This window comes from Kogia breviceps, chromosome 5, assembly GCF_026419965.1.
Source record: "Kogia breviceps isolate mKogBre1 chromosome 5, mKogBre1 haplotype 1, whole genome shotgun sequence".
In the NCBI taxonomy this organism is placed as follows: Eukaryota; Metazoa; Chordata; class Mammalia; order Artiodactyla; family Physeteridae; genus Kogia; species Kogia breviceps.
The window spans coordinates 27,759,499-27,786,205 of record NC_081314.1 but is presented as its reverse complement, the minus strand read 5'-3'; the positions used below and the strand labels follow the sequence as shown (position 1 = coordinate 27,786,205).

The 26,707-nt window shown below is 41.4% G+C and overlaps 1 protein-coding gene across 4 annotated transcripts in view; it reads right to left on the bottom strand.

Moving 5' to 3' along the window:
- Nucleotides 1-26,707, bottom strand: part of CPNE4 (copine 4) — a 625,415-nt gene that overhangs the window by 179,424 nt on the left and 419,284 nt on the right. For all 4 annotated transcript variants that reach the window (XM_067033790.1, XM_067033792.1, XM_059064294.2 and 1 more), the window contains one exon: nucleotides 18,834-19,013. In XM_067033790.1, coding sequence (XP_066889891.1) covers nucleotides 18,834-19,013 — 180 coding nt within the window. The remainder of the gene's footprint in view (nucleotides 1-18,833; nucleotides 19,014-26,707) is intronic.

Genomic DNA, 26,707 nt, shown 5'->3' with positions numbered 1-26,707 from the left:
TACTTGTTTTAAAGTTCTTCATAAGTTTAAGATCTGTACAATACTAGGTATCATATTTTTCGATGTGAATGTGAGTTCTTCTAAGTCAAGATACAGGCCTGATTATTTTTAAAATTATGATGTTTTTACTAACACTCATAGCAACTTTTTCCTGATTATAGAGGTGATATATATTCCTTTTAGAAAATATAGAAAAACATGGAGGTGACACGAAAAATCACCCATAACCCCACATCTACATATCTTCATTCTTGTCATTTAAAAATATTTCCTCCTAGTCCTTTGGCCTACTAAGAAATGAGTACTTGAAGAGCTAGTAATATTTTTTCCCCATCTTCGGGAGAGAAGACCAAGAAGAGGTTAGTCTTCTGATGGCTACATGTGATGTTCAGAAAACTGTATGGTAATTAGTAACTAAATTTCATAAGTTGCCAAGCTAAAAAAATGCAGTAATCTTCTCAGGTTTTAAAATAATGACAGTAAAACATAAATATATTAAAAAATATTTTTGGTAAATAAAAATATTTGGTAGAGAATTAATTTGGGGCTACTACATTATTTGGTGAATTGACTTTCTGGTTATTTGACTTCAGCAAATCGGCCATTTGGCATATTGAGGATTTGGTTCACAGTGTTGTAGTGTCTCATGCTTAATGGCTGAGACAAGCCTAGGACATTTTTGTTTAAGGCACTCAGAATGCTGATAATTGAGAGGGTATAACCAGATGACGCTGGGAGTAGGCCAGGGCCAGATGGTAGAGAGAGCCTGTGTGAACCCCAAGAAGAAAGAATTAGGGTGGGTTTTTACAGCCAGTAGTTCTTTGTTGGGTGGAAGAGTGATTGGAATGAAGGCTGGTTGGCAACAAGAAAAAGTGGTAGATCTGGTAGAGGTACCAGTAGCTGCCTTCAAACCCAACTGGCACATGTGTCTCTCCGTATGGGTAGACAGGTCCAGGGTGCCCTGGCCGGGTAGGCTGAAGGACGAGTGCCTGCACCAGCCTGCCTTAAAGAGTTGACCAGGTCAAACACCTATAGAGCTGCTTTTCAGTAGTAACTTGTCAGTCCTTGAAAATTCTCACCCAGGTTCAGGTCACTTGCCCTCCTCCCTTGTGTGCATATGGAGCTAGGAGAGGTACCATATTCCTGTGAATGTATGTGGAACAAGGCCTGTAAACACAGGAGCTGCTTTCCCAGGGAACACGTCAGGCGGGAGGTACAATCTGTGGCTGAATGACATCTATGATTGGCAAACTCAGTCCTAGATGAGAAGAGAAGGGGTGGGGTGGGGGAGTTGAGGGGAGGGGGGCAGAGAACATCCTGCAAAGGGATGAGGATGCAGGGAGGGATGCTTTACTTTCAGAGACAAGGGGAAGGAAAGAGATGAGTGAGAATCATTGACTATTAGAATTGGAAGGAACTTGGAGATTAATCAATACAAAACCTTCCCTCTACAGATGAGGTCACTACATTACCAAGATCCCACAGGGACTTGGTGGCAGATCCAGGCCCCAGGGCTCTTGATGCCAGTCTAGGACACCATAGAGGAGATTTAAAGGTACAAAAGGAGACTCTACAGGAAGTAGAGGGGTTTCCCTAGTACCCAAATATAAGAAGATTACTTGCTTGACAAAGATAGCAAAGAAAAAGGTAAGAATTAATGTTCTTCTCCTTGGAGAGCTGAGGTGTGCTCACCCACAATTGCCCTGTGTGAATCCCACCTGCCTATGAGCAGAACAGTCAACATGGAAGCGGCACTGCTTCCCAGGATTTCTGAGGCAGTCCATGGCAGCTGAGATGATGACATTTATTGATGACATGATTCAGCACTCATGTGGCTTCTGCCTGCAGTAATTTTGCAAAGTTAGGGAAAGCTTTTCATGTGAGCAACAGAAGGCAAATGAGTTGCCTGCTATAATGTGTAAATTTGACTCCCCTGGGCCATCAATTTTATGCCATGAGGATACTGGATGTTATACAACAGAAAACCAACCTTGGGAATCTCACTGTGGGCTTTATATTGAGTTTGGATAGCACCCTTAGCACCTTCAAAGACCCAGTCCCCACTGATTGAGTCCATCCCAACCTGAGACCAAATGCACGTAGATCACTGAAAGCTTGTGGTCAGTAATCCTTTCAGGAGTCACTGTGGCTTATCTAAGCTAACATTCACCTGTGTCAGGAGATGAACCAGCAGTCTAGGTAACAGGTCCATTCAACTATATTGAGTGGATAGGAGAAGCAAACTTTGGAAATCAAGATCCTTACCGAGAATATAAACTCAAAGACATGTGCATGGTCCTTTGTGGGACTGTAAACTTTATGAAGCAATTTTTTTTTCCTGCTCTCCAGATGTTTTCATTGTCCTCCTTCATTTCTCTAGATAATTACCCCCAAACATTTGTTCTTTTTTTTATTAAAACTAGTGATACACTGTCCATGATTCATTGGCATTCCTCCCCCAAGACTCTGTGACAGTGGTTCTCAAAGTGTGGCCAGCATTATCTCCATCACCTGGGAACTCAGAAAGGCAAATTATCTGTGTTCTCACTACATCTTCTGAATCAGAAACTCTGGGGTTGGGGTCTGTACTACATGTTTTAATAAGCCTCCACCTGGCTTTGTTAAGTTCAAGTTTGAGAACTTCTACTCTGTGAGAAGATGGCACATGATTCTTCTCTCATGAATGAGAGTCAGAGTCCCCGAGAGCCTTGAAATCCTTTGAAGAGTTAAAGATTTCCCTGCTCACTTAGGATGACAGGAAGCAGGAGGTTCTTTGTTATAACAGATATCTTCTGACCTTTGGGGGAAGAAATACACTGAAGAGCAGCCACATGACAGAGAGGAGAGGACTTCACACAGTGTAACAGTCCTCCAAGCCACGGAGGAGATAAAATGCTTGCAAGAAAAGCAATGATGAAACCCATGGCAACCATGAATTTGGATAATGGGTTTATGCACCATGGTTTAGGGTGAAAAGACCAGGAGGGAACACCTTCTGGATGGTGAATTTGTAAGGTTCTTATTTTGGGAGGTTAACCCACTATTTAAGAAGCTGTATTATATTTAAAGTGAATTCAGTGTGCAAACCGTGAGGAGAGATAACCAAAGCTATTTTTTTTCCCCAAGAGAATTCCTATGTTGCCTCTATCAGCTTTGTACAAGACAAACATAAAAAAAAAAAACAAACTAGCAAGGTAAACTCCAACCCAGATTTGCATTAATAGCTGCTACATCATAATTTACACTAGTTAGTGATAAACTATTAGAGCAAATGGAAAAGAGCATGAGAGGCTTAGGAGCCAAAGAGCTCTGTACTCAAGTTCCAGCTCGATCCTTCACCAGCTATGTGACCTTGAGGAAGCTACCTAGCCTTATTCAGTCTCAGTTTTCTCAAAAAGAAGTAGAGATAATGGTAGTGCTTACCTTGCGGTGATGCTGTGCTGATTAAATGAGTTGAGGTCTGGTGAGTGCCCAGCCCAGTGGCTGGTAAATAAAAGTGCCTAGAGAAAAGTAGCTGCTATATTTATTATTTTTATTATTTCAGACTCACTGTCCACTGAATTGGTGCATGATGGAGTAGAAAAATATGGGGATGAATGAATGAGTTAATAAGCAGTGACAGAAAACGAAGGCATCACATTAAAGAAGGTCTGCTTGCTGTTCAATATAGTAAGGGGTCGCATTTCTCCCTGGCATGCCCTCTGTTGGGTGCAGCAGGAATGGGGTTTAGTTCCTGCTCTTTTTTTCACCCAACAGAAACACAAGGATGGTCTCCAGAGTCACCGAGAAGGCTTACACAGCTTTCCGAGCACCCTGCATCTCTGTGATATGCCCCCCTCGTCCATCTGCCGAGAACACACAGTTCTGCCTTGAGTGCTCCTGGAGGATGTGAACCTTCATCTGGCATCACAGCTCAGTGGTAAGTCACTTGCTGTGCTGGTACCCAACGTCATGGACAATGCCAGTTTCTAGCATGCTGAGGGCTGCATTTTCCCTTCTGAAAGGCGATGAGTCCTGCTGGTTCACATGGCAGAATGAGAATGTGACAAACTCAGATGGGTAGAGCAAGTACCTGTAGACAGCCTTGAGGAGAGAGGCTCTGAATGTGTGACTTTCTGGATGGGTTTTGGGAAGTCATTTTATCTTTCCCTTTGGGCTTCAGTTATGGAAGATAAGAACGGGAACATCTGTCCCAAATTATTTCAGAGATCTTACTTGAAACCATTTTTACTAAAAATAGCCCCATAAGAGTAAATATTATACACAAACTGAATCTCTGACTGTATAAAGCATGCAACAAACCTAAGGCAAAATTATAAGTTCAGTTTTACTAATTGCCCAGGACATGGGTTCTATCAAAAGGTTTTCACCCGTTTTCCTTCCACATTCACTTCTGAAACAATGTTGGTCCCTACAAGTGTCTGTAGTGGTATCTCCTTAATAACAGATTCTAGACCCTGAGTGCTCTTTCTGTGCCAGGGACCTGCTAAGCACCTTGTAAGTATTTTCTCACATGATTATCACACTACTTCTTTCTTTTATTTTTTCTTTAACATCTTTATTGGAGTATACTTGCTTTAAAATGGTGTGTTAGTTTCTGCTTTATAACAAAGTTAATCCATTATACATATACATATGTCCCCATATCTCTTCCCTCTTGCATCTCCCTCCCATCATCCCTATCCTACCCCTCTAGGTGGTCACAAAGCACCGAGATGATCTCCCTGTGCTATGCGGCTGCTTCCCACTAGCTATCTATTTTACATTTAATAGTGTATATATGTCCATGCCACTCTCTCACTTTGTCCCAGCTTATCCTTCCCCCTCCCCATATCCTCAAGACCATTCCCTAGTAGGTGTGCAACTTTATTCCCGTCTTGCTCCTGGGTTCTTCTGACCATTTTTTCTCTCTTTTGTTTTAGATTCCATATATATGCATTAGTATACGGTATTTGTTTTTCACTTTCTGACTTACTTCACTCTGTATGACAGTCTCCAGGTCCATCCACCTCACTACAAATAATTCAGTTTCGTTCCTATTTATGGCTGAGTAATATTCCGTTGTATATATGTGCCACATCTTCTTTATCCATTCATCTGTTGATGGACACTTAGGTTGCTTCCATGTCCTGGCTATTGTAAATAGAGCTACAATGAACATTTTGGTACATGACTCTTTTTGAATTATGGTTTTCTCAGGGTATATGCCCAGTAGTGGGATTGCTGGGTCGTATGGCAGTTCTATTTTTAGTTTTTAAACGAACATCCATATTGTTCTCCATAGTGGCTGTAACAATTTACATTCCCACCAACAGTGTAAGAGGGTTGCCTTTTCTCCACACCCTCTTCAGCATTTATTGTTTGCAGATTTTTCGATGATGGCTATTCTGACCAGTGTGAGATGATATCTCACTGTAGTTTTGATTTGCATTTCTATAATGATTAATGATGTTGAGCGTTCTTTCATGTGTTTGTTGGCAATCTGTATATCTTCTTTGGAGAAATGTCTATTTAGGTCTGCCCATTTGGGGATTGGGTTTTTGTTTTTGTGATATTGAGCTGCATGAGTTGCTTGTATGTTTTGGAGATTAATCCTTTGTCAGTTGCTTCATTTGCAAATATTTTCTCCCATTCTGAGGGTTGTCTTTTCATCTTGTTTATGGTTTCCTTTGCTGTGCAAAAGCTTTTAAGTTTCATTAGATCCCGTTTGTTTATTTTTGTTTTTATTTCCATTTCTCTAGGAGGTGGGTCAAAAAGGATCTTGCTGTGATTTATGTCATAGAGTGTTCTGCCTATGGTTTCCTCTAATAGTTTGATGGTGTCGGGCCTTACCTTTCAGTCTTTAATCCATTGTGAGATTATTTCTGTGTTTGGTATTATGGGGTGTTCTAATTTCATTCTTTTACATGTACCTGTCCAGTTTTCTCAGCACCACTTATTGAAGAGGCTGTCTTTTCTCCACTGTATATTCTTGCCTCCTTTATCAAAAATAAGGTAACCATATGTGCGTGGGTTTATATCTGGGCTTTCTATCCTGTTCCATTGATCTATATTTCTGTTTTTGTGCCAGTACCATACTGTCTTGATTACTGTAGCTTTCTAGTATAGTCTGAAGTCACGGAGCCTGATTCCTCCAGTTCCGTTTTTCTTTCTCAAGATTGCTTTGGCTATTCGGGGTCTTTTGTGTTTCCAACAAATTATGAATTATTTTGTTCTAGTTCTGTGAAAAATACCAGTGGTAGTTTGATAGGGATTGCATTGACTCTGTAGATTGCTTTGGGTAGTAGAGTCATTTTCACAATGTTTATTCTTCCAATCCAAGAACATGGTATATTTCTCCATCTAGTTGAATCACCTTTAATTTCTTTCATCAGTGTCTTATAATTTTCTGCATACAGGTCTTTTGTCTCCTTAGGTAGGTTTATTCCTAGATATTTTATTCTTTTAGTTGCAATGGTAAATGGGAGTGTTTTATTAATTTCACTTTCAGATTTTTCATCATTAGTGTATGGGAATGCAAGAGATTTCTGTGCATTAATTTTGTATCCAGCTACTCTACTAAAGTCATTGATTAGCTCTAATAGTTTTCTGGTAGCATCTTCAGTATTCTCTATGTATAGCATCATGTCATCTGCAAACAGTGACAGCTTTACTTCTTCTTTTCCGATTTGGATTCCTTTTATTTCTTTATCCTCTCTCATTGCTATGGCTAAAACTTCCAAAATAATAATAGTGGAATAATAGTGGTTGGAGTGGGCAACCTTGTCTTCTTCCTGTTCTGAGTGGAAATGGTTTCGGTTTTTCACCATTGAGGACAATGTTGGCTGTGGGTTTGTCATATATGGCCTTTATTATGGTGAGGAAATTTCCCTCTATGACTACTTTTGGGAAGGTTTTTTTCATAAATGGGTGTTGAATTTTGTCGAAAGCTTTATCTGCATCTACTGAGATGATCATATGGTTTTCTCCCTCAGTTTGTTAATATGGTGTATCATGTTGATTGATTTGCATTTGCTGAAGAATCCTTGCATTCCTGGGATAAACCCCAATTCATCATAGTGTATGATCTTCTTAATGTGCTGTTGGATTCTGTCTGCTAGTATTTTGTTGAGCATTTTTGCATCTATGTTCATCAGTGATATTGGCCTGTAATTTCCTTCCTTTGTGACATCTTTGTTTGGTTTTGGTAACAGAGTGATGATTGCCTCGTAGAATGAGTTTGGGAGTGTTCCTCCCTCTGCTATATTTTGGAAGAATTTGAGAAAGATAGATGTTAGCTCTTCTCTAAATGTTTGATAGAATTCACCTGTGAAGCCACCATCTGATCCTGGGCTTTTGTTTCTTGGAAGATTTTTAATCACAGTTTCAATTTCAGTGCTGATGATTGGTCTGTTCATTTTTTCTATTTCTTCCTGGCTCTGTCTCGGAAGTTGTGCATTTCTAAGATTTTGTCCATTTCTTCCAGGTTGTCCATGTTATTGGCATAGAGTTGCTTGTAGTAATCTCTCATGATCCTTTGTATTTCTGCAGTGTCAGTTGTTACTTTTCCTTTTACGTTTCTAATTCTATTGACTTGTGTCTTCTCCCTTTTTTTCTTGATAAGTCTGTCTAATGGTCTATCAATTTTATGTATCTCCTCAAGAACCAGCTTTTCGTTTCATTGATCTTTGCTGTCATTTCCTTCATTTCTTTTTCATTTATTTCTGATCTGATTTTTATGATTTCTTTCCTTCTGCTAACTTTGGGTTTTTCTTTGTTCTTCTTTCTCTAGTTGCTCTACGTGTAAGGTTAGGTTGTTTATTTGAGATGTTTCTTGTTTCCTGTTTTTATATATATATAAATTTATTTATTTATTTATTTTTGGCTGTGTTGGGTCGTTTTTTCTGTGCGAGGGCTTTCTCCAGTTGTGGCGAGTGAGGGGGCCACTCTTCATCAACCTAAGAGGTCCTGTCACTGTCATGGCCTCTCCTATTGTGGAGCACAGGCTCCAGATGCACAGGGTCAGTAGTTGTGGCTCACGGGCCTAGCTGCTCCACTGCATGTGGGATCTTCCAGGACCAGCTCTAGAACCCATGTGCCTGCATTGGCAGGCAGATTCTTAACAACTGAGCAATCAGGGAAGCCCCTCTTGTTTCTTGAGGTAGGATTGTATTGCTGTAAACTACCTTCATAGAACTGCTTTTGCTGCATTCTATAGGTTTTGGGTCCTTGTATTTTCATTGTCATTTGTTTCTAGGTATATTTGATTTCCTCTTTGATTTATTCAGTCGTCTCTTGGATATTAAGTAGTGTGTTGTTTAGCCTCCATGTGTTTGTATTTCTTACAGATATTTTCCTGTAATTGATATCTAGTCTCATAGTGTTGTGGTCGGAAAAGACACTTGATATGATTTCAATTTTCTTAAATTTACCAAGGTTTCATTTGTAAACCAAGATATGATCTATCCTGGATAATGTTCCATTAGCGCTTGAGAAGAATGTGTATTCTGTTGTTTTTTGGATGGAATGTCCTATAAATATCAATTAAGTCCATCTTGTGTAATGTATCATTTAAAGCTTGTGTTTCCTTATTTTCATTTTGGATGATCTGTCCATTGGTGAAAGTGGGGTGTTAAAGTCCCCTACTATGATTGTGTTACTGTCAATTTCCCCTTTTATGGCTGTTAGTATTTGCCTTATGTATTGAGGTGCTCCTATGTTTGGTGCATAAATATTTACAATTGTTATATCTTCTTGGATTGATCCCTTGATCATTATGTAGTGTCCTTCTTTGTCTCTTGTAATAGTCTTTGTTTTAACGTCTATTTTGTCTGATATGAGAATTGCTACTCCAACTTTCTTTTGATTTCCAGTTGCATGGAATATCTTTTTCCATCCCCTCACTTTCAGTCTGTATGTGTCCCTAGGTCTGAAGTGGGTCTTTTGTAGACAGCATATATATGGGTCTTGTTTTTGTATCCATTCAGCCAGTCTGCGTTTTTTGGTTGGAGTATTTAATCCATTTACATTTAAGGAAATTATCAATATGTATGTTCCTATTACCATTTTATTAATTGTTTGGGGTTTATTATTGTAGGTCTTTTCCTTCTCTTGTGTTTCCTGCTGAGAGAATTTCCTTTAGAATTTGATGTAAAGCTGGTTTGGTGGTGCTGAATTCTCTTAGCTTTTGCTTGTCTGTAAAGCTTTCAATTTCTCCATGAAATCTGAATGAGATCCTTTCTGGGTAGAGTAATCTTGGTTGTAGGTTTTTCTCCTTCATCACTTTAAATATGTCCTGCCTCTCCCTTCTGGCTTGCAGAGTTTCTGCTGAAAGATCAGCTGTTAATCTTATGGGGATTCCCTTATGTGTTACTTTTGCTTTTCCCTTGCTGCTTTTAATATTTGTTCTTTGTACTTAATTTTTTATATTTTGATTAATATGTGTCTTCATGTGTTTCTCCTTGGATTTATCCTGTATGGGACTCTCTGTTCTTCCTGGACTTGATTAGCTATTTCCATTCCCATATTAGGGAAGTTTTCAACTTTAATCTCTTCAAATATTTCCTCAGTCCCTTTCTTTCTCTCTTCTTCTTCTGGGACCCCTATAATTCGAATGTTGTTGCATTTAATGTTGTCCCAGAGGTTTCTGAGACTATTCTCAATTATTTTCATTCTTTTTTCTTAATCTGCTCTGCAGTAGCTATTTCCACTATTTTATCTTCCAGGCCACTTATCCGTTCTTCTGCCTCAGTTTTTCTGCTATTGATCTCTTCTAGAAAATTTTAAATTTCATTTATTTTGTTGTTCATCACTTTTTGTTTGCTCTTTAGTTCTTCTAGGTCCTTGTTAAACATTTCTTGTATTTTCTCCACTCTATTTCCAAGATTTTGGGTCAACTTTACTATCATTATTCTGAATTCTGTTTCAGGTAGACTGCCTATTTCCTCTTCATTTGTTAGGTCTGGTGGGTTTTTACCTTGCTCCTTCATCTGCTGTGTGTTTCTCTGTCTTCTCATTTTGCTTAACTTACTTTGTATGGGGTCTCCGTTTCGCAGACTGCAGGTTCATAGTTTCCTTTGTTTTTGGTGTCTGTCCCCAGTGGCTAAGGTTGGTTCAGTGGGTTGTGTAGGCTTCCTGGTTGAGGGGACTAGCGGCTGTGTTCTAGTGGATGAGACTGGATCTTGTCTTTCTGGTGTACAGGTCCACATCTGGTCATGTGTGTTGGGGGTGTCTGTGGCATTATTATGATTTTAGGCAGCCTCTGTGCTAATGGATGCGGTTGTGTTCCTGCCTTGCTAGTTGTTTGGCACAGGGTGTCCTGCACACTAGCTGTCTGGTCGTTGAGTGGAGCTGGGTCTTGGCGTTGAGATGGAGATCTCTGGGAGATTCTCACCGTTTGATATTATGTGGAGCTGGGAGGTCTCTTGTGGACCAGTGTCCTGAACTTGGCTCTCCCACCTCAGTGGCACCACCCTGATGCCTGGCTGGAGCATCAAGAGCCTGTTCTCCACACGGCTCATAATAAAAGGGAGAAAAGAAAGAAAGAAAGAAAGAAAGAAAGGAAAGAAAGAAAGAAAGAAAGAAAGAAAGAAAGAAAGAAAGAAAGAAAGAAAGAAAGAAAGAAAGAAAGAAAAAATATTTTTTTTTAAAAAAAAGAACCCTAGAACAAACGGTGAAAGTAAAGCTATACAGACAAAATCACACACAGACGCATACGCATACATACTCAGAAAAAGAGAAAAAGGGGAAATATATATTTATTGTTGCTTTCAAGTCTACCTCCTCACTTTGGGATGATTCTTTGTCTCTTCAGGTATTCCACAGATGCAGTGTACATGAAGTTGATTGTGGAGATTTAATCCACCGCTCAGGAGGCTGCTGGGAGAAATTTCCCTTTCTCTTTTTTCTTCGCAGAGCTCCCAGGGTTCAGCTTTAAATTTGGACTCACTCTGTGTATAGGTCGCCTGAGGGTGTCTGTTTTTCCCTCAGACAGGATGGGGTTAAAGGATCAGTTGATTTGGGGGCTCTGGCTCACTCAGGCTCGGGGGAGGGATGGGTACGGATATGAGGTGAGGCTCAGTGGCAGAGGCTGGCATGACATTGCAACAGCCTGAGACGCGCCGTTCGTTCTCCCAGGGAAGTTGTCCCTGGATCACAGGACCCTGGCAGTGGCGGACTGCACAGCCTCCAGGGAGAGGAGGTGTGGCCAGTGACCTGTGCTTGCTCACAGGCTTCTTGGAGCCTGCAGCTGCAGCCTTAGATTCTCACGCCCATCTCTGGGGTCCCCGCTGATAACCATGACTCACGCCCATCTCTGGAGCTCGTTTAAGTTGCGCTCTTAATCTCCTCTCCTCGCGCACCAGGAAACTAAGAGGCAAGAAAATGTCTCTTGTCTTTTCGGCAGCTCCAGACTTTTTCCCAGACTCCCTCCCTGCTAGCTGTCACGCACTAGCCCCCTTCAGGCTGTGTTCACGCCACCAACCCCAGTCCTCTCCCTGGGATCCGATGGAAGCCCGAGCCTCAGCTTCCAGCCCCCGCCCGTCCCGGCAGGTGAGCAGACAAGCCTCTCGGGCTGGTGAGTGCTGGTCGGCACCGATCTTCTGTGTGACAATCTCTCCACTTTGCCCTCCACACCCCTGTTGCTGTGCCCTCCTCCATGGCTCTGGAGCTCCCCACTTCTGCCACCTGCAGTCTCTGTCTGCAAAGGAGCTTCTAGTGTGTGGAAACCTTTCCTCCTTCACAGCTCCCTCCCACTGGTGCACTGGTGCAGGTCCCGTCCCTATTCTTTTGTCTCTGTTTTTTCTTTCTTTCTTTTTTTTTTTTTTTTTTTTTTTTCCCTACCCAGGTACATAGGGGAGTTTCTTGCCTTTTGGGAGGTCTGAGGTCTTCGGCCAGTGTTCAGTAGGTGTTCTGTAGGAGTTGTTCTACATGTAGATGTATTTCTGATGTATTTGTGGTGAGGAAGGTGATTTCCGGGTCTTACTCTTCTGCCATCTTGAAGCTCCTCCCCTGTCACATTATTTCTTGAGACCAGCATTACTATATCCATTTTGCAAATGAAGAGACTGAGGTTTAAGTAGCTGCAGGAATTTGCCTCTGGATATATACCTGAGCACGGCTGAGCTGGGATATGACCCTAGTCCACCCAGCTTCATGGTGTAGCATCATGAAACAGCACCTCGGACCCAACCATGCCATTCCTACAGCTCCCACGTCCACCTTCCCCTGCCCAACTGAACAGTGCAAGGAAAAGGAATCTTCTCTCATTGCTGAAGTTATGAAGAAGAAAAATGATTTTTTTTTTTGCTTGATCATAGTAGAGAGAAAAATTTGAAAAAAACAAGAAAAACTTCCATTCTTATCAAAGGGTCACAACTTGTCAAACTATGGAGTGAAGAAGTCTGCCCCACTTCACAGAGCTCTCATGACAACCTCATTTGTCTGTGTGTTACTCTACACATAGAAAAGGATTTTGATTTCAAGACATCAAGTTCACACTTTCACCTAAGAAAATGAAATGTTCTTACATACTCAAGGATTTTTTTTAAAAAAAACCTTTATGAGTTTTTCATATGTGGACAGTTCAGTGAATTTTCTTCCAAAAGTAAAAATAAAACAGCTTCTTTGAGAAATCTCATCACTTTCCTGCTACCAACTACTATCTATAGGGAGTCAGCTCCCGAATCTGTGTCATCTTCAGATCCACGTGGTCAAGCCACCAAGTGGCAAAATCCTCTGGGCTCTTCACAGACATCCTGAGTGTAAGGCATCAGCATTACATCCTACTCCCCATCCCACTCCTCAGGCCAATTCCCCTCCAAGACAGCCAAGTCACTCCTCCAGTAACCTAAGCCAGATGCCAGTGCACCTCTCATCCCGCACCCAGTCTCTAAGACTTGCTGGTTGTGCTCTTGAACAAACTCCCCTCTGCATCTCCTCTTCTCAACTTTCATCACCACTGCCCTCCTCAGCTCTTTTCTGTTATTTTAACAACCTCCTAACTGGTTTCCCTACCTCCACATCCGTCCTCACCCATCCACCATTTATAGGAATGCCCAAGTGATCTTTCTAATACACACATTCAGTCTTGGACCTGACCTTGTTAAAAGCCCTCAGGGCCTTCAGTGCATCAAGTCTGAGCTCTCCAAACTTTAGTGAAAGGCTCATAAAAGCACATGGTCAGCTCCCCCTCTCCTGCTTAGCCTCGTTTATCCCTTTCCCAACTCACTTGCCCATCCCTCCATTGTGGGTTACTTAGAGTTCTCTAACATTCTCATGCTGCTGTGCCTTTGTGTGTACCAGTCATTTTGCCTGAAGAGTCATTTCTTCTCTGTGCTGGTGAAACTCTACCCATTGTTTGAGATTCAGGTCCAAAGTGAGACACTTTTCTTATGAGACCCCCTCAGTGCTTAACTCTAGGCAGAGGCAAGTCTTTCCACCATAGCCCTTGGAACACAACTCATTATAGCACTTAGTAATATGCATTTTGATGATTTATTTACTGGTCTGTGTCTCTCAGCTAATTATAAGCTCTTCCGGTGCAGGTCCCCTTTCTTTTTCATCTTTGTGCCTCTAGCCCCTAGCACAGTATTTGCTGTACCCAGGGCACTCATTAAATGCTTGTTGAAAAAATGAATAAATGAAAGAATGAAACTTATCATGTCAAAATAAAAGTTCATACTGATCTGAAATTTTCAAAATTAACTAATCAATAAATTTGACTTGAGCACGTGTGATATATAAAGCATGACGTTGCCTTAGACACAAAGGTGTGCTGAATGTGGCCTCTGGTTTCAGAAACTTGTAATCTGGGGACCAGATAAATATAAAAATAAGTGCTAATTATAGAGAGAAATTATTTTAATGAACTGATAAAAAGGAACTTCTCAAGTCAATGTAGAATGAGCTCCATGAATGAAATGGAGATGAGTTACAGGAGCTTGGAATTTAAAGAGGTCTCTATGGTCTGGGAAAGGGCTTCTATGGAGTATGATTCAATCAGTTAGACTTCATGTTACAAGTAGCAAAAAGAATTAGCCTATAGTGGTTTAAACAGCAAAGGGAAGCTATTTTTAAAAATTAATTAATTTTTTTTTGGCTGTGTCATGTCTTAATTGCGGCATGTGAGCTCAGTAGTTGTGGCACACAGGCTTAATTGCCCCAAGGCATGTGGGATCTTAGTTCCCTGACCAGGGATCAAACTGGAATCCCCTGCATTGCAAGACATATTCTTAACCACTGGACCACTAGGGAAGTCCAAAGGGAAGCTATTGGCTGAAATTCCCAGGACAGGCTGGCTTCAGACAAGACTCTATCTAGAGTGTAAAGAACATCACTCAATTTCTCTCTTTTTCCGGAGTAGCTCCACATTCTTCTCTTGCAGGGTCCATTTCAACCTCACAGCCCTACTCTTTCTTTCCCAGAAGGCTCCAGCAAATTATATTATATATATATTTATATATATAAATATATATATCATTATACCCAATTAGTTACATACCTTCCTTGAATCAATCACTGTTGCCATAAAATTAAGACATCCTGATTGATTTAAGCCAATGAGTGGTGCCCCAAAGTGTGGGAAAGGTCAATGGCACCAGTCACATGGCCTATACTATGAGAGGGTGGTTGTTTAAGTATATGCAGATACCCAATAAGGCCAGCAAGTCACCCGGGGGTGAAGTAGTGTGGCTCAGGAAGCATTGCTGACTTGCTGCTCATGTCTTTTCACCCTGCTAAGCCACAATGTCAGAAAAATTTCTCACAACAGGGGGCCTCCCCACATTATCTTTTCCTAAATAATGGCAGAAGAAAGAGCTCTGAATTAAAGATCAAGAGCTCTTGACTTCTGTCTTGGCTCTGTCAAGGCATTGAATCTTTCAGTTTCTCAGGTATTTTACTATGAAATGTGGATAATGACACCTGTCCTCCCAGTGTCATCAGGAAAGTCAAGTGAAATGGGAGTTTGAAATTAACAGATGCAAACTAGCATATGTGAGATGGATAAACAACAAGGTCCTACTGTATATCACAGGGAACTATATTCAATATCCTGTGATAAACTATAATGGAAAAGAATATGAAAAAATGTAATATGTATAATTGAGTCACTTTACTGTACAGCAGAAATTAACACAACATTATAAATCAGCTATACTTCAAAAAATAAATTTAAAAAAAAGCCAGGTGAGGGCTTCCCTGGTGGCGCAGTGGTTGAGAGTCCGCCTGCCGATGCAGGGAACACGGGTTCGTGCCCCGGTCCGGGAAGATCCCACATGCCGCGGAGCGGCTGGGCCCGTGAGCCATGGCTGCTGAGCCTGCGCGTCCGGAGCCTGTGCTTCGCAACGGGAGAGGCCACAACAGTGAGAGGCCCGCATATCACACACACACACACAAAAAAAGCCAGGTGAAATGATCAGTTTGAAAGCCCTTTCAAAAGCATCAAAATATACTTAGGAAGGACTACTGGTAATTCACCCTCAGTTCTCACGTCTACATATTCCTCACCTTGAGAGATTAAGACGACTATGCCAATGCACCCCTCAGTTTCTCTGTTCCTTCCACTCCAGGCCGTCTGACCATCTCTCAGTTCCTCATTACTCCATATCAACCCTGATGCTTTACACTCGAGTAATGGGAAACCTCACCCCAAAGGGCTTTGATGGCAGGACACCTTACTCCCTCCTAATGAGGAGTCCACAAGTAGGTGGGCTCCAGGTACAGGGTGTCAGGCCTGTCCCGCCATATCTCTTGGCTCTGACCTCCCCAAGGGCTGCTCTCATCCACAGTCTCCTGCAAGACGACTGCGGTGGTTCCAGGAATCTTCATGTGTGTCTCTTTTTCTAAGGCTAAGAAACATTTCCAAGAAAAATTCGTATGTCTTATTGGTTAGAACTGCTCACAAGCCCACCCCTAAACCAATGTCTGGCAAAGGGGGATGGGATTCATATGACTGGTGGAGATTCCTCAGGATTCACTTTTTAAGCTAGGGATAGAGTTATTTTCTACATGGCCGCATGGTGGAAAATGGTCTGAAAATGATCAGGGTCTGACAGCTGAAAGAGGGAGGAGATTGGCTCCTGGGTGGGGGACAACCAGAGTCTATATAGCAGATGCTGTCAGTGACCTGCTCTTATCCCCAGGCCCTATGACCTACGTGCACAGCACTGACTTCTGACCACTAGCATTTGTGTTTCTTTGCTTGAAAACTTCTTCTGGTCTTTCCCACCCATGCAATAAGCCAAAAATGCTAGGGGATTGCTATTTCCTGACTGGGAACAGCCCTCAATGACTGTTGAGAGCATATACACTCCCACATGTGTAAAAGCTCCAGTTCCCTCATCCCAAGAGTGGGATCACTCTGTGGTGTTTGCTCTGCACTGGCCTCCAGAATGTCGTAGCCCAGTTACATTCCAGCTACCCATGTCCAGTAGGTGGCTGGACAACACAACCTCCCGGGCTGCCCTCCTCTTCCTGCCTAACTTCTCCACTCCACCGTGGTGCTTCCTACACCTCCTTTGACTTCCTATCTCAGAGTCGGCTTCTTAGGAAGTCCAAATGAAGATACCATATGCTAAACTGTTCCTGAATCCAGAGACTCTGTACCGAGCACTCCCATCTGCTCAGAATGTGTTTCCTCTCCCTGCTCATGCACACGCTCCCTTCCAGTTTCAGTGGAAATGTCACTCCCCTCTGGAAGCCTTGTTTGAGCCCTTGTCCACCTGAGGCCATCCTCTCATTGTTTGCTCTCCTCTTCTGTACTTCTCCTTAAGAATGGTTGTGATTTAATTAGTTGTTTGTGTAATTATTTTTTTTTTTACATCTTCATCCCCAACTAGATTGTGAGCTGCTTGAGGGCAAGGACAATGCTTCTGGCCTCCCACTCTATCATTGGCTTCTGGCACACTGCCTGGCACAAAGTAGAAGGTCAAGGACTGGCTGGATATGGGAAGATGAATCTTATGAATGATGTAAGTTTGAGGGTCATTCGCACAGAAAAAATTATGAAAGCTTTAGATAAAAGATATTTTATTTATATGACTCTTAATGGATCTACATTTATTTCTTGGGACAGAATATAACTTTTATACATAGAAGAGATGCCCATTGTCTAAGGGAGAATCTTAGAATGGTTCCTTTATATCTATAAAACTGCCATTTTAGTCACCTTTTAATTTTATTTATACATTGCAGAATTCCATCTCAAATCCACAATTCTTTTGTTCATTCATTCATTCAATGCCTACTTATCGGACACAGTACCTGGCAAGACTCTAGAACTATCTGCTCTCGATTCTCTCCAAAAGCCACGAGAGAGACATATAATGACCATCATATAATATATGAGGGAGAACATCCCAGGTTCTCTGTCTGACTACCCTCAGCTCTACTTCTGCAGTAGGCTTTTGGCTTTTACTGAAGGAGCAAGGAACAATCTTATAAAATCAATCACTATATTTGCTAGAAAAGGCTAACTGAGGGCTTGTCTATTTTGTCAGTGCTCACATGAGAGAAATTTCCTTTAGTGACAAGTGGCATGAGGCAGGATTAAAACAGCAAACAAACATGCATGCTTGCCATCTCTCTGCCAGGCAGCTCTTTCTTACTAATCCCTAAACAAGACCCTTACCTCTGCATGGGATTAATTCCGGTTTTGTGAGGTTTATATAATTTGGAATCCTTCTTTGTGAAAAAAGTACAAAACTATAAATAAAAACATGACACAGAGCTTTGGAAGGGTCCACACAAGTGAGGGGCTCTGAATTTTAAGCTGCACTGGTTTCCTAGTAAATCAGCATCTGACCCTGATTAAGACTGGCTGGTCCTCCCACCCCTTAGCCCTGCATGGTTACTCTGACCTCTATGCTTTATGTTGTTTTTTTGCCTGAAAGACTTCCCTCCTCCTTCTTCTTCAATCCCCGGACCATATTTTTTCAAAGTTTGGCTCTGCAATGCTTTCTCTGATTCTCCCCAGCAGAAAGCTCTCCCTTCTCTGCAGGCCCACAACCCTATGTACAGAGCCCAGGATATGTTGTCTCATGATGGTTTAGAGGGCATCATGAATGGCTCTATCTGAGGGGCATACACTGTGCCTTCTCCAATTAGTCTTGGGCACAGGAACTATTTCTTCATTTAGATTTCTCCTCAGCACCTACTCAAGTTTCGGGTACAGCAGTAAGGGAAGGGAAAAAGGAAAGGTATAATAAAGGCAAGATGATGGGGTGTGGAGTGAGGTTCACCTGGTTGTAACTCCACCCTCGTTAGTGTAGGACCTCAGGCAAGTCACTTACCTCTCTAAGTCTTTGTTTCTCAATGACAAATGGATATAATAAGGATGTTTATTTCCCATCATTGTTGTGAGGATTAAGTAAAGCATTTATTCATTCACCAAATATCTATTTAGCCCTCTCTTGGGCTATTTTTGGTACCAGAGGCTTGGAATACACCTGACTCAGGAATACTCCCCTGTGTGGCGGTTACCATAGTTGAGTTGGGAGATGGAAGATTATGATGTATCAGGATAAGGCTATAGCAGACACTCAACCAGAGCAGAGCAGGCGCTACATAAATAGTTGTTATATAAATGACTGACAGAATGAAGGAATTCAGAAAGCAAAAATGATTAACTTTGCAAGATAAGTAACACTTGATATATTTGCAGCATCATCCAGATGTAACTATAATGTTGAATATAATGGACATGGCAGTGCATGGAACATCACGAAATGCTGCATGTTAAAGAAAATAAAATCAACAGAAGAAAGCAAGCAAGGGTTGAATGAGCGGAGAGAGGACAAAAGGAGGGAAAAAGGCCCTCAGAAGACAAAAAGGGAGGAAGGGCACCGTGGACTCACCTGGCCAAGTGTGCACTCCATGCCGCCCAAGAAGTCTGCCTCCTTCAGCTCATCGTGGTTGCTGCTGATGTCGTGGACCTCAAACCGCAGGCGCTGCACCTCCTCAAAATAAAAGTCCACGGTAAACAGTTTTGAATACACTGGGTTGATGCAGGTGCGAATCACCTCTGTTCTGTCAACCTGCAGAAGAGAGAAAGAGAAAACCCATCAGGGATCAGGGCTTTGTATCATTATCCTTCACAAGGATTCATCTTACAGTGCTCTGTCTCCTTCCAAACTGTCAATGCCCTCCACCAAGTGAACAGGGTGAGCAGTTTGGATGTCTTCAAGGATGCATCTTCAGAGAATAAGCCATGTTTCAAGGAGGAAAATCATAGAATAATCTTAGCTTTGTATTTAAGGGTTTAGAGCACCTTTTATTGTTAAGTAACAGGGCAACAAGATGGGTTGATTATTAGGGGCTGCCTGGAGCCTCAGGATGAGAAAGAGTATGAGGGCACATTTGGGTTCAGGAGAAAAGAAATCTGTATTCAATTCCTGAAGTCTGAGGGGCACAGTCAGGGCAAATGACCATGTAGAAGCCCCATTTTAGCCAACTCTACTCTAGTATGAGTGTCACAGTTCATGAATCCCAGAATATTGAAGGGGAAAGGCATGAGAAGGGATATGAAGATAACTGCCTGTGGTCTCAAGTGTGCCTTTTGTTGGGTTTACACATGTTGACTCGGTCATTTCAGTCCCCCGGGCCTCAGTTTCCTCATCAACCAGTGAGGGTTAGAGGATTAGAGGATGAAAAGTCCCTTTGTGCTCTAATGTTCCAGGAGTGAAGATTTCCCAGGCCTTCTGTGGTAATAACTCTCCATTTCTCTCTCACTTTCTGCCACACTCTGTGCCCCTGGAGGCTGACTTTTATGGACTGACTTTCCTGGGCTCCCTTGACCTCTGGGTTCTGGGTGGAGGCAGCCAGAGGGGAGACTTGGCAGGAGATCAGAAGGACATGGGCAGTGTCTCCGCCCCTCTACACACACAAGTCTGCTAGGGACTCCCATCCAAGAGGGAGCTGCCATCAGGATTTGGTGACACAGTCCTGACCCTCAGACAGAGGGGTGGTAATGGCTTTCTGCTGCTGCCATGTCATCCTTTGTCAGCTCCCTTATACCTGCCCAGGCACATGCAAAGTGTCCCTGTGTGAAGAGTTTAGCCCTTTGAGTGAAACTCTGGGTATGCCATCTGCTTTCTGCTCGTACCCCCACCACTAAAGTTCTTCTCTTCCACGTCTGTCCCAAGTAAGAATACTCAACACCATTTATATTCTGTGAAGCCTTAGAGGATCAAGTTACAGATAACCCAAGACACTATAGTATCTCTCAATGGGAGATATCCGTCACTCATATTTTATAGGTCAATTGGAGCCTACAAGAACAGTCAGCTTTCAAACATCATTTTGTGAATGAAAAATATTGCTTGCGATATCAGTAAACAAAGGATGCTGCAGCCACCAAGCCATCACATTATAGCCACCCTGATGGTGAGCCCTGAGAGAACTCAGGATGGAGACAAATGGGCTGCCAGCTGCCAAGTCCTCAGCCACTGCAGCCACCCCCACGGGGCAACCTGAGGGGGCTCATGATGGAGAGAAGCAGGATACTGGCCCCAGGTAGCTGAGGTGCATAGCAAAGGAATGATTTCAGTGAGCCCAGACTCTTTCATCTTCCCATACATAGAAAAGCACTAAATTTCATTAACTTGAGATATATGGTTTTCTTTAATTAAGAGTAATCTTTTGATGTTCCCACTACCTGGTCTTTGTTGTAAAAACTCCTATATATCCTGGCTCCCCACCTTGCTTCTTGGGAGCAATCTCTCAGGGTTATTTGAGAGGCTGTCTCCCAGGCTTGAAGTGCTCAGAATGTCCTCTGAATAAAACATAATTCTCAACTTTTAGGCTGTGCAATATTTTTCAGTCAACAGTTTATTGGATACTTCCCAAGAGTCATTCATTAGCACAAACTGTGAAAAACATCTCCCCACTTTCATTAGAGTACAAGGAAAGTTTCGCAATAAAATGAGGGAAAACATTTTTGACAATATCATGTGTGTACATGTTATCCAACAAAGAAAAAAATTGGATACACTCTTGAGCTCAGGGCTTGGTCCCTGTCCCTGTCCCTTCCTATGCAGGGCCCTGTGTGAGAGAGAGTTACTCTGTAAGGAACACCATCTGCTATTCCTGGTGGCATGAATGATCCAGGTTGTGAGGTGGAGAATATGATCCTTTTATGTCCCTGTGCAAAAGACAGAAAAACCACACCCCAACCCACTGCTGATTAGCAGTTGACAACAAGCTACTGTACAGACCAATGGTTATTTGACTCTTCCCGTGAAGACTCAGCTTCTATTTGAGCTGAATTTTATATCCTTTAAAATGTTCATTCTGGGGAGGCAGGATTGCATATGTTATTGGTTAACTGTGTGGGTACAAGGATTTACTGTATTGGCATAGTTTTTTTTTCAGTTTATTAAGAGATTATGGTTTTGAGTAATAGTAAAAAATCAGAGGTCACAAACTGGTAGTCTGCAGTTCACACTGACCTAAAGGTGTTTTATTTGTCCTACTTAAACGTAGTTTTCTCTTAATTTGCCAACAGAAAAGAGGCGCTATTTCTATTGCCCTCCCTTTGGAAAAAAATCAGATTATCTGGCAACCTGGCACTACATTCACGCATGGCAACAATTGGGGGCTTCCCCATTCAGATGGGCATTCATTCTCCATTCTCCATTCTCCAAGCTCTTCACCCTCAATGAATTCCCCCGCCTGACTTCTAGAGGCATTTTTGCAACACTTGGTCCAAATTCATAGCATCATGAGCCATAGTATAACAGAATTAATTATATTCATGTGGTGCCTTTTGGTAGAAGATTTTGAAATAATCCTCAAGAAGTAACTTATAGGTGGATTCTCAAGACACAGAAAAGGTTATTTCCTCAGGACTAGAAGAACAGAGTCCTAGCCAGGTTTAGATGATAAGAGACAGAAGATGGAAACTCTAGTCTTTGTTTCTCTGCTTTAACCACCCCAAAGGGCGCAAATGGCTGATGTGCATCAATCCTGCTGATTTTCTTCTCACTTCTTGATTTTCAAATGCTTATCCCACATAGACATCACACCACACCTCAGATGGACCATCCAAAACAACACTGAATGACTTGGTTTTGTGAGGGAGAGGATTGGCTTGGAAAGAAGTTAAGTAACAAACATTTGCATTACCAAGATAGATAATTCAAAGGATAATCTCAGTGCCATTGAGACGCTTGAGTATGGATGCTCAGGACTAGGAGGAGAATGGTGATGGGGAAATGCTCATAACACTCGCAGATGTTTCAAAACATTCTGCATTCCCAGTCAGTATGGGAGATGCATTCTTTTCTGGAGACTGAAGACAGGTTTAACCTGAGCAATAGAGACTAGGACGGCTGGTGTTTCTCATTAAAAGGTGTCAAGGTCGGTGACGATGTGAGAGAGTGGCCGGGACATATACACACTACCAAATGTAAATTAGATAACTAGTGGGAAGCTCCCGCATAGCACAGGGAGTTCACCTCTGTGCTTTGTGACCACCTAGACGGGTGGGATAGGGAGGGTGGGAGGGAGGGTGATGCAAGAGGGAAGAGATATGGGAACATATGTGTATGTATAACTGATTCACTTTGTTGTAAAGGAGAAACTAACACACTATTGCAAAACAGTTATACTCAAATAAAGATGTTAAAAAAAAAAAAAAAAAGGTGTCAAGGTCAAGGCAGTTGTTTCCAAAGGACCAGTCATTGACTGGTGCTGCTGGTTGCAACAGAATCATGGGGCAATAGTAATATTCCACTGTATATATGTACCACATCTTCTTTATCCGTTCAGCTGTTGATGGACATTTAGGTTGCTTCCATGACTTGGCTACTGTAAATAGTGCTGCTATGAAGATTGGGGTGCGTGTGTTTTTTTGAATTATGGTTTTCTCTGGGTATATGTCCAGTAGTGGGATTGCTGGTTCACAGCCATAAAAAGGAATGAAATTGGGTCATTTGTAGAGAGGTGGATGGACCTAGAGAGTGTCATACAGAGTGAAGTAAGTCAGAAAGGGAAAAGCAAATATCGTATAATAACGCATATCTGTGGAATCTAGAAAATGGTATAGGTGATCTTATTTGCAAAGCAGAAATAGAGACACAGATGTAGACAGCAAATGTATGGATACCAAGGTGGAAAGGGGTGGGGTGTGAAGAATTGGGTGACTAGGATTGACACATGTACATTCTTTCTTTCTTTCTTTGTGTAGCCATTTAAAAATTTTTTTTCTTTTTGCATTAAAAAAAAATCTTTATTGGAGTATAATTGCTTTACAATGGTGTGTTAATTTCTGCTTTATAACAAAGTGAATCAGCTATACATATACATATATCCCCATATCTCCTCCCTCTTGGGTCTCCCTCTCACCTTCCCTATCCCACCCTTCTAGGTGGTCACAAAGCACTGAGCTGATCTCCCTGTGCTATGTGGCTGCTCCTCACTAGCTATCTATTTTACATTTGGTAGTATATATAAGGCCATGCCACTCTCTCACTTTGTCCCAGCTTACCCTTCCCTCTCCCCATATCCTCAAGTCCATTCTCTACATCTGCATCTTTATTCCTGTCCTGCCCCTAGGTCCTTCAGAACCTTTTCTTTTTTTTAGATTCCATATATATGTGTTAGCATATGGTATTTGTTTTTCCCTTTCTGACTTACTTCACTCTGTATGACAGGCTATAGGTCCATCCACCTCACTACAAATAACAATTTCATTTCCTTTTATGGCTGAGTAATATTCCATTGACACATATACATTATTGATACTACGTATAAAATAGACAACTGATGGAAACATATTGTATAGCACAGGGAACTCTATTTAATGCACTGTGGTAACCTAAATGGGAGGGAAGTCTAAAAGGGAGGGGATTATCTGTATGTGTATGGCTGATTCATTTTGTTGTGCAGTGGAGGCTAACACAACATTGTAAAGCAACCATACTCCAATACAAATTAATAATAATAAAACAGAATCAATGGGGCAGCTTCCCTTAACACTGAGATTCCTGATCCCTATACTCCAGGTTCTGATTCAATAGGAGTAAGGGAATCCCCAAAATCTGTACTTTTAAAGGTGTTCTAGGCAATTCAAATGTGGGAATATCAGAGTAAAGGAACTGAAGAGATGGAGTGTCTAGCTCTTGCTCTTGTGTGAGGTTTTTTTTTTTTGGTCAAGGTTTTAAAAATCTTGCTTTCTTTCTGTTCCCCAGTCTGCAAAACTGTCAACACTTCTCTCCTCTGCAGCTGTAATGAATGATACCCCAGTGTTGCTTATGATTTGCAGAACATACTCACACACATTTTTTTATTTGGTTCTTATAGCAATTATGTGATGTAGCTTTATACTATTTTATATATGAGTAAAATCAAGGTCAGATGTCAGTACAAAGTACTGGATGACAGAGTGGGCAGTGAGCTCAGGCTTTTTGACCTCAAAGTCTGCACTATTTTTCTTAATTCATGTTTCTTCATGAGCATCCCTAGACAGAAAGAAAAAATACAGTTGGGTTATGATATGATGATGATAGAATCAATCATTGAATATTGCTTTGGATGAGATGCTCTTTTAAAGAATTTCGTCTAAAACATTTTTCAGTAGAACAGTAAAGTTCATAATAGTTAATGCTTATGGAAGGCCTGGTGTGTCACAGGTACTCACTTTTAAAAATGCATTATTGAAGTATAATTTACATAAAATAAACCACATCTATTTAAAGTGTACCATTCAGTAAGTTTTGGTATGTGTATAGACTTGTGAAACCATCCCCACAATCAAGTAAAGGCACCCATTACCCCCTACGGTTTCCTTATGTCCCCTTTTAATTCTTCCTCTCACCCCTTCCTGCCCTTGTTCCCAAGCAACTACCAGCCTGTTCTGTGTCACCATAATCAGTTTGTATCCTCTATAATGATATATAAATTAATTGTACACACTATGTAGTCTTTTTGTCTTTATTCTTTCTTTTTTTTTTTTTTTTTTTTTTTTTTTTTTTTTTTTTAACATCTTTATTGGAGTATAATTGTTTTACAATAGTGTGTTAGTTTTCCCTTTACAACAAACTAAATCAGTTATACATACACACATGCTCCCACATCTCCTCCCTCTTGCATCACCCTCTCTCCCACCCTCCCTATCCCACCCCCCCAGGCGGTCACAAAGCACAGAGGTGATCTCCCTGTGCTATGCAGCAGCTTCCCACCAGCTATCTAATTTACATTTAATAGTGTATATATGTCCCTGCCACTCCCCCACTTCGTCACAGCCCACCCCTCCCCCTCCCCATATCCTCAAGTCCATGCTCGAGTAAGTCTGTGTTTTATTCCCGTCCTACCACTAACCTCTTCATGACATTTTTTTCCCTTAGAGTCCATATATATGTGTTAGCATACGGTATTTGTTTTTCTCCTTCTGACTTACTTCACTCTGTATGACAGACTCCAGGTCCATCCACCTCATTATAAATAACTCAGTTTCATTTCTTTTTATGGCTGAGTAATATTCCATTGTATATATGTGCCACATCTTCTTTATCCATTCATCTGTTGATGGACACTTAGGTTGCTTCCATGTCCTGGCTATTGTAAATAGAGCTGCAATGAACATTTTGGTACATGAGTCTTTCTGAATTATAGTTTTCTCAGGGTATATTCCCAGTAGTGGGATTGCTGGGTCGTATGGTAGTTCTATTTGTAGTTTTTTAAGGAACCTCCATACTGTTCTCCATAGCGGCTGTATCAATTTACATTCCCACCAGCAGTGCAAGAGGGTTCCCTTTTCTCCACACCCTCTCCAGCATTTATTGTTTCTAGAGTTTTTGATGATGGCCAATCTGACCGGTGTGAGATGATATCTCATTGTAGTTTTGATTTGCATTTCTCTAATGATTAATGAGGTTGAGCATTCTTTCATGTGTTTGTTAGCAATCTGTATATCTTCTTTGGAGAAATGTCTATTTAGTTCTTCTGCCCATTTTTGGATTGGGTTGTTTGTTTTTTTGTTATTGAGCTGCATGAGTTGCTTATAAATTTTGGAAATTAATCCTTTGTCAGTTGCTTCATTTGCAAATATTTTCTCCCATTCTGAGGGTTGTCTTTTGGTCTTGTTTATGGTATCCTTTGCTGTGCAAAAGCTTTTAAGTTTCATTAGGTCCCATTTGTTTATTTGTGTTTTTATTTCCATTTCTCTAGGAGATGGGTCAAAAAGGATCTTGCTGTGATTTATGTCGTATAGTGTTCTGCCTATGTTTTCCTCTAAGAGTTTGATAGTGTCTGGCCTTACATTTAGGTCTTTAACCCATTTTGAGTTTATTTTTGTGTGTGGTGTTAGGGATTGTTCTAATTTCATACTTTTACATGTAGCTGTCCAGTTTTCCCAGCACCACTTATTGAAGAGGCTGTCTTTTCTCCACTGTATATCCTTCCCTCCTTTATCAAAGATAAGGTGACCATATGTGTGTGGGTTTATCTCTGGGCTCTCTATCCTGTTCCATTGATCTATATTTCTGTTTTTGTGCCAGTACCATATTGTCTTGATTACTGTAGCCTTGTAGTAGAGTCTGAAGTCAGGGAGCCTGATTCCGCCAGCTCCATTTCTCGTTCTCAAGATTGCTTTGGCTATTCGGGGTCTTTTGTGTTTCCATACAAATTGTGAAATTTTTTGTTCTAGTTCTGTAAAAAATGCCAGTGGTAATTTGATAGGGATTGCATTGAATCGGTAGATTGCTTTGGGTAGTATAGTCATTTTCACAAT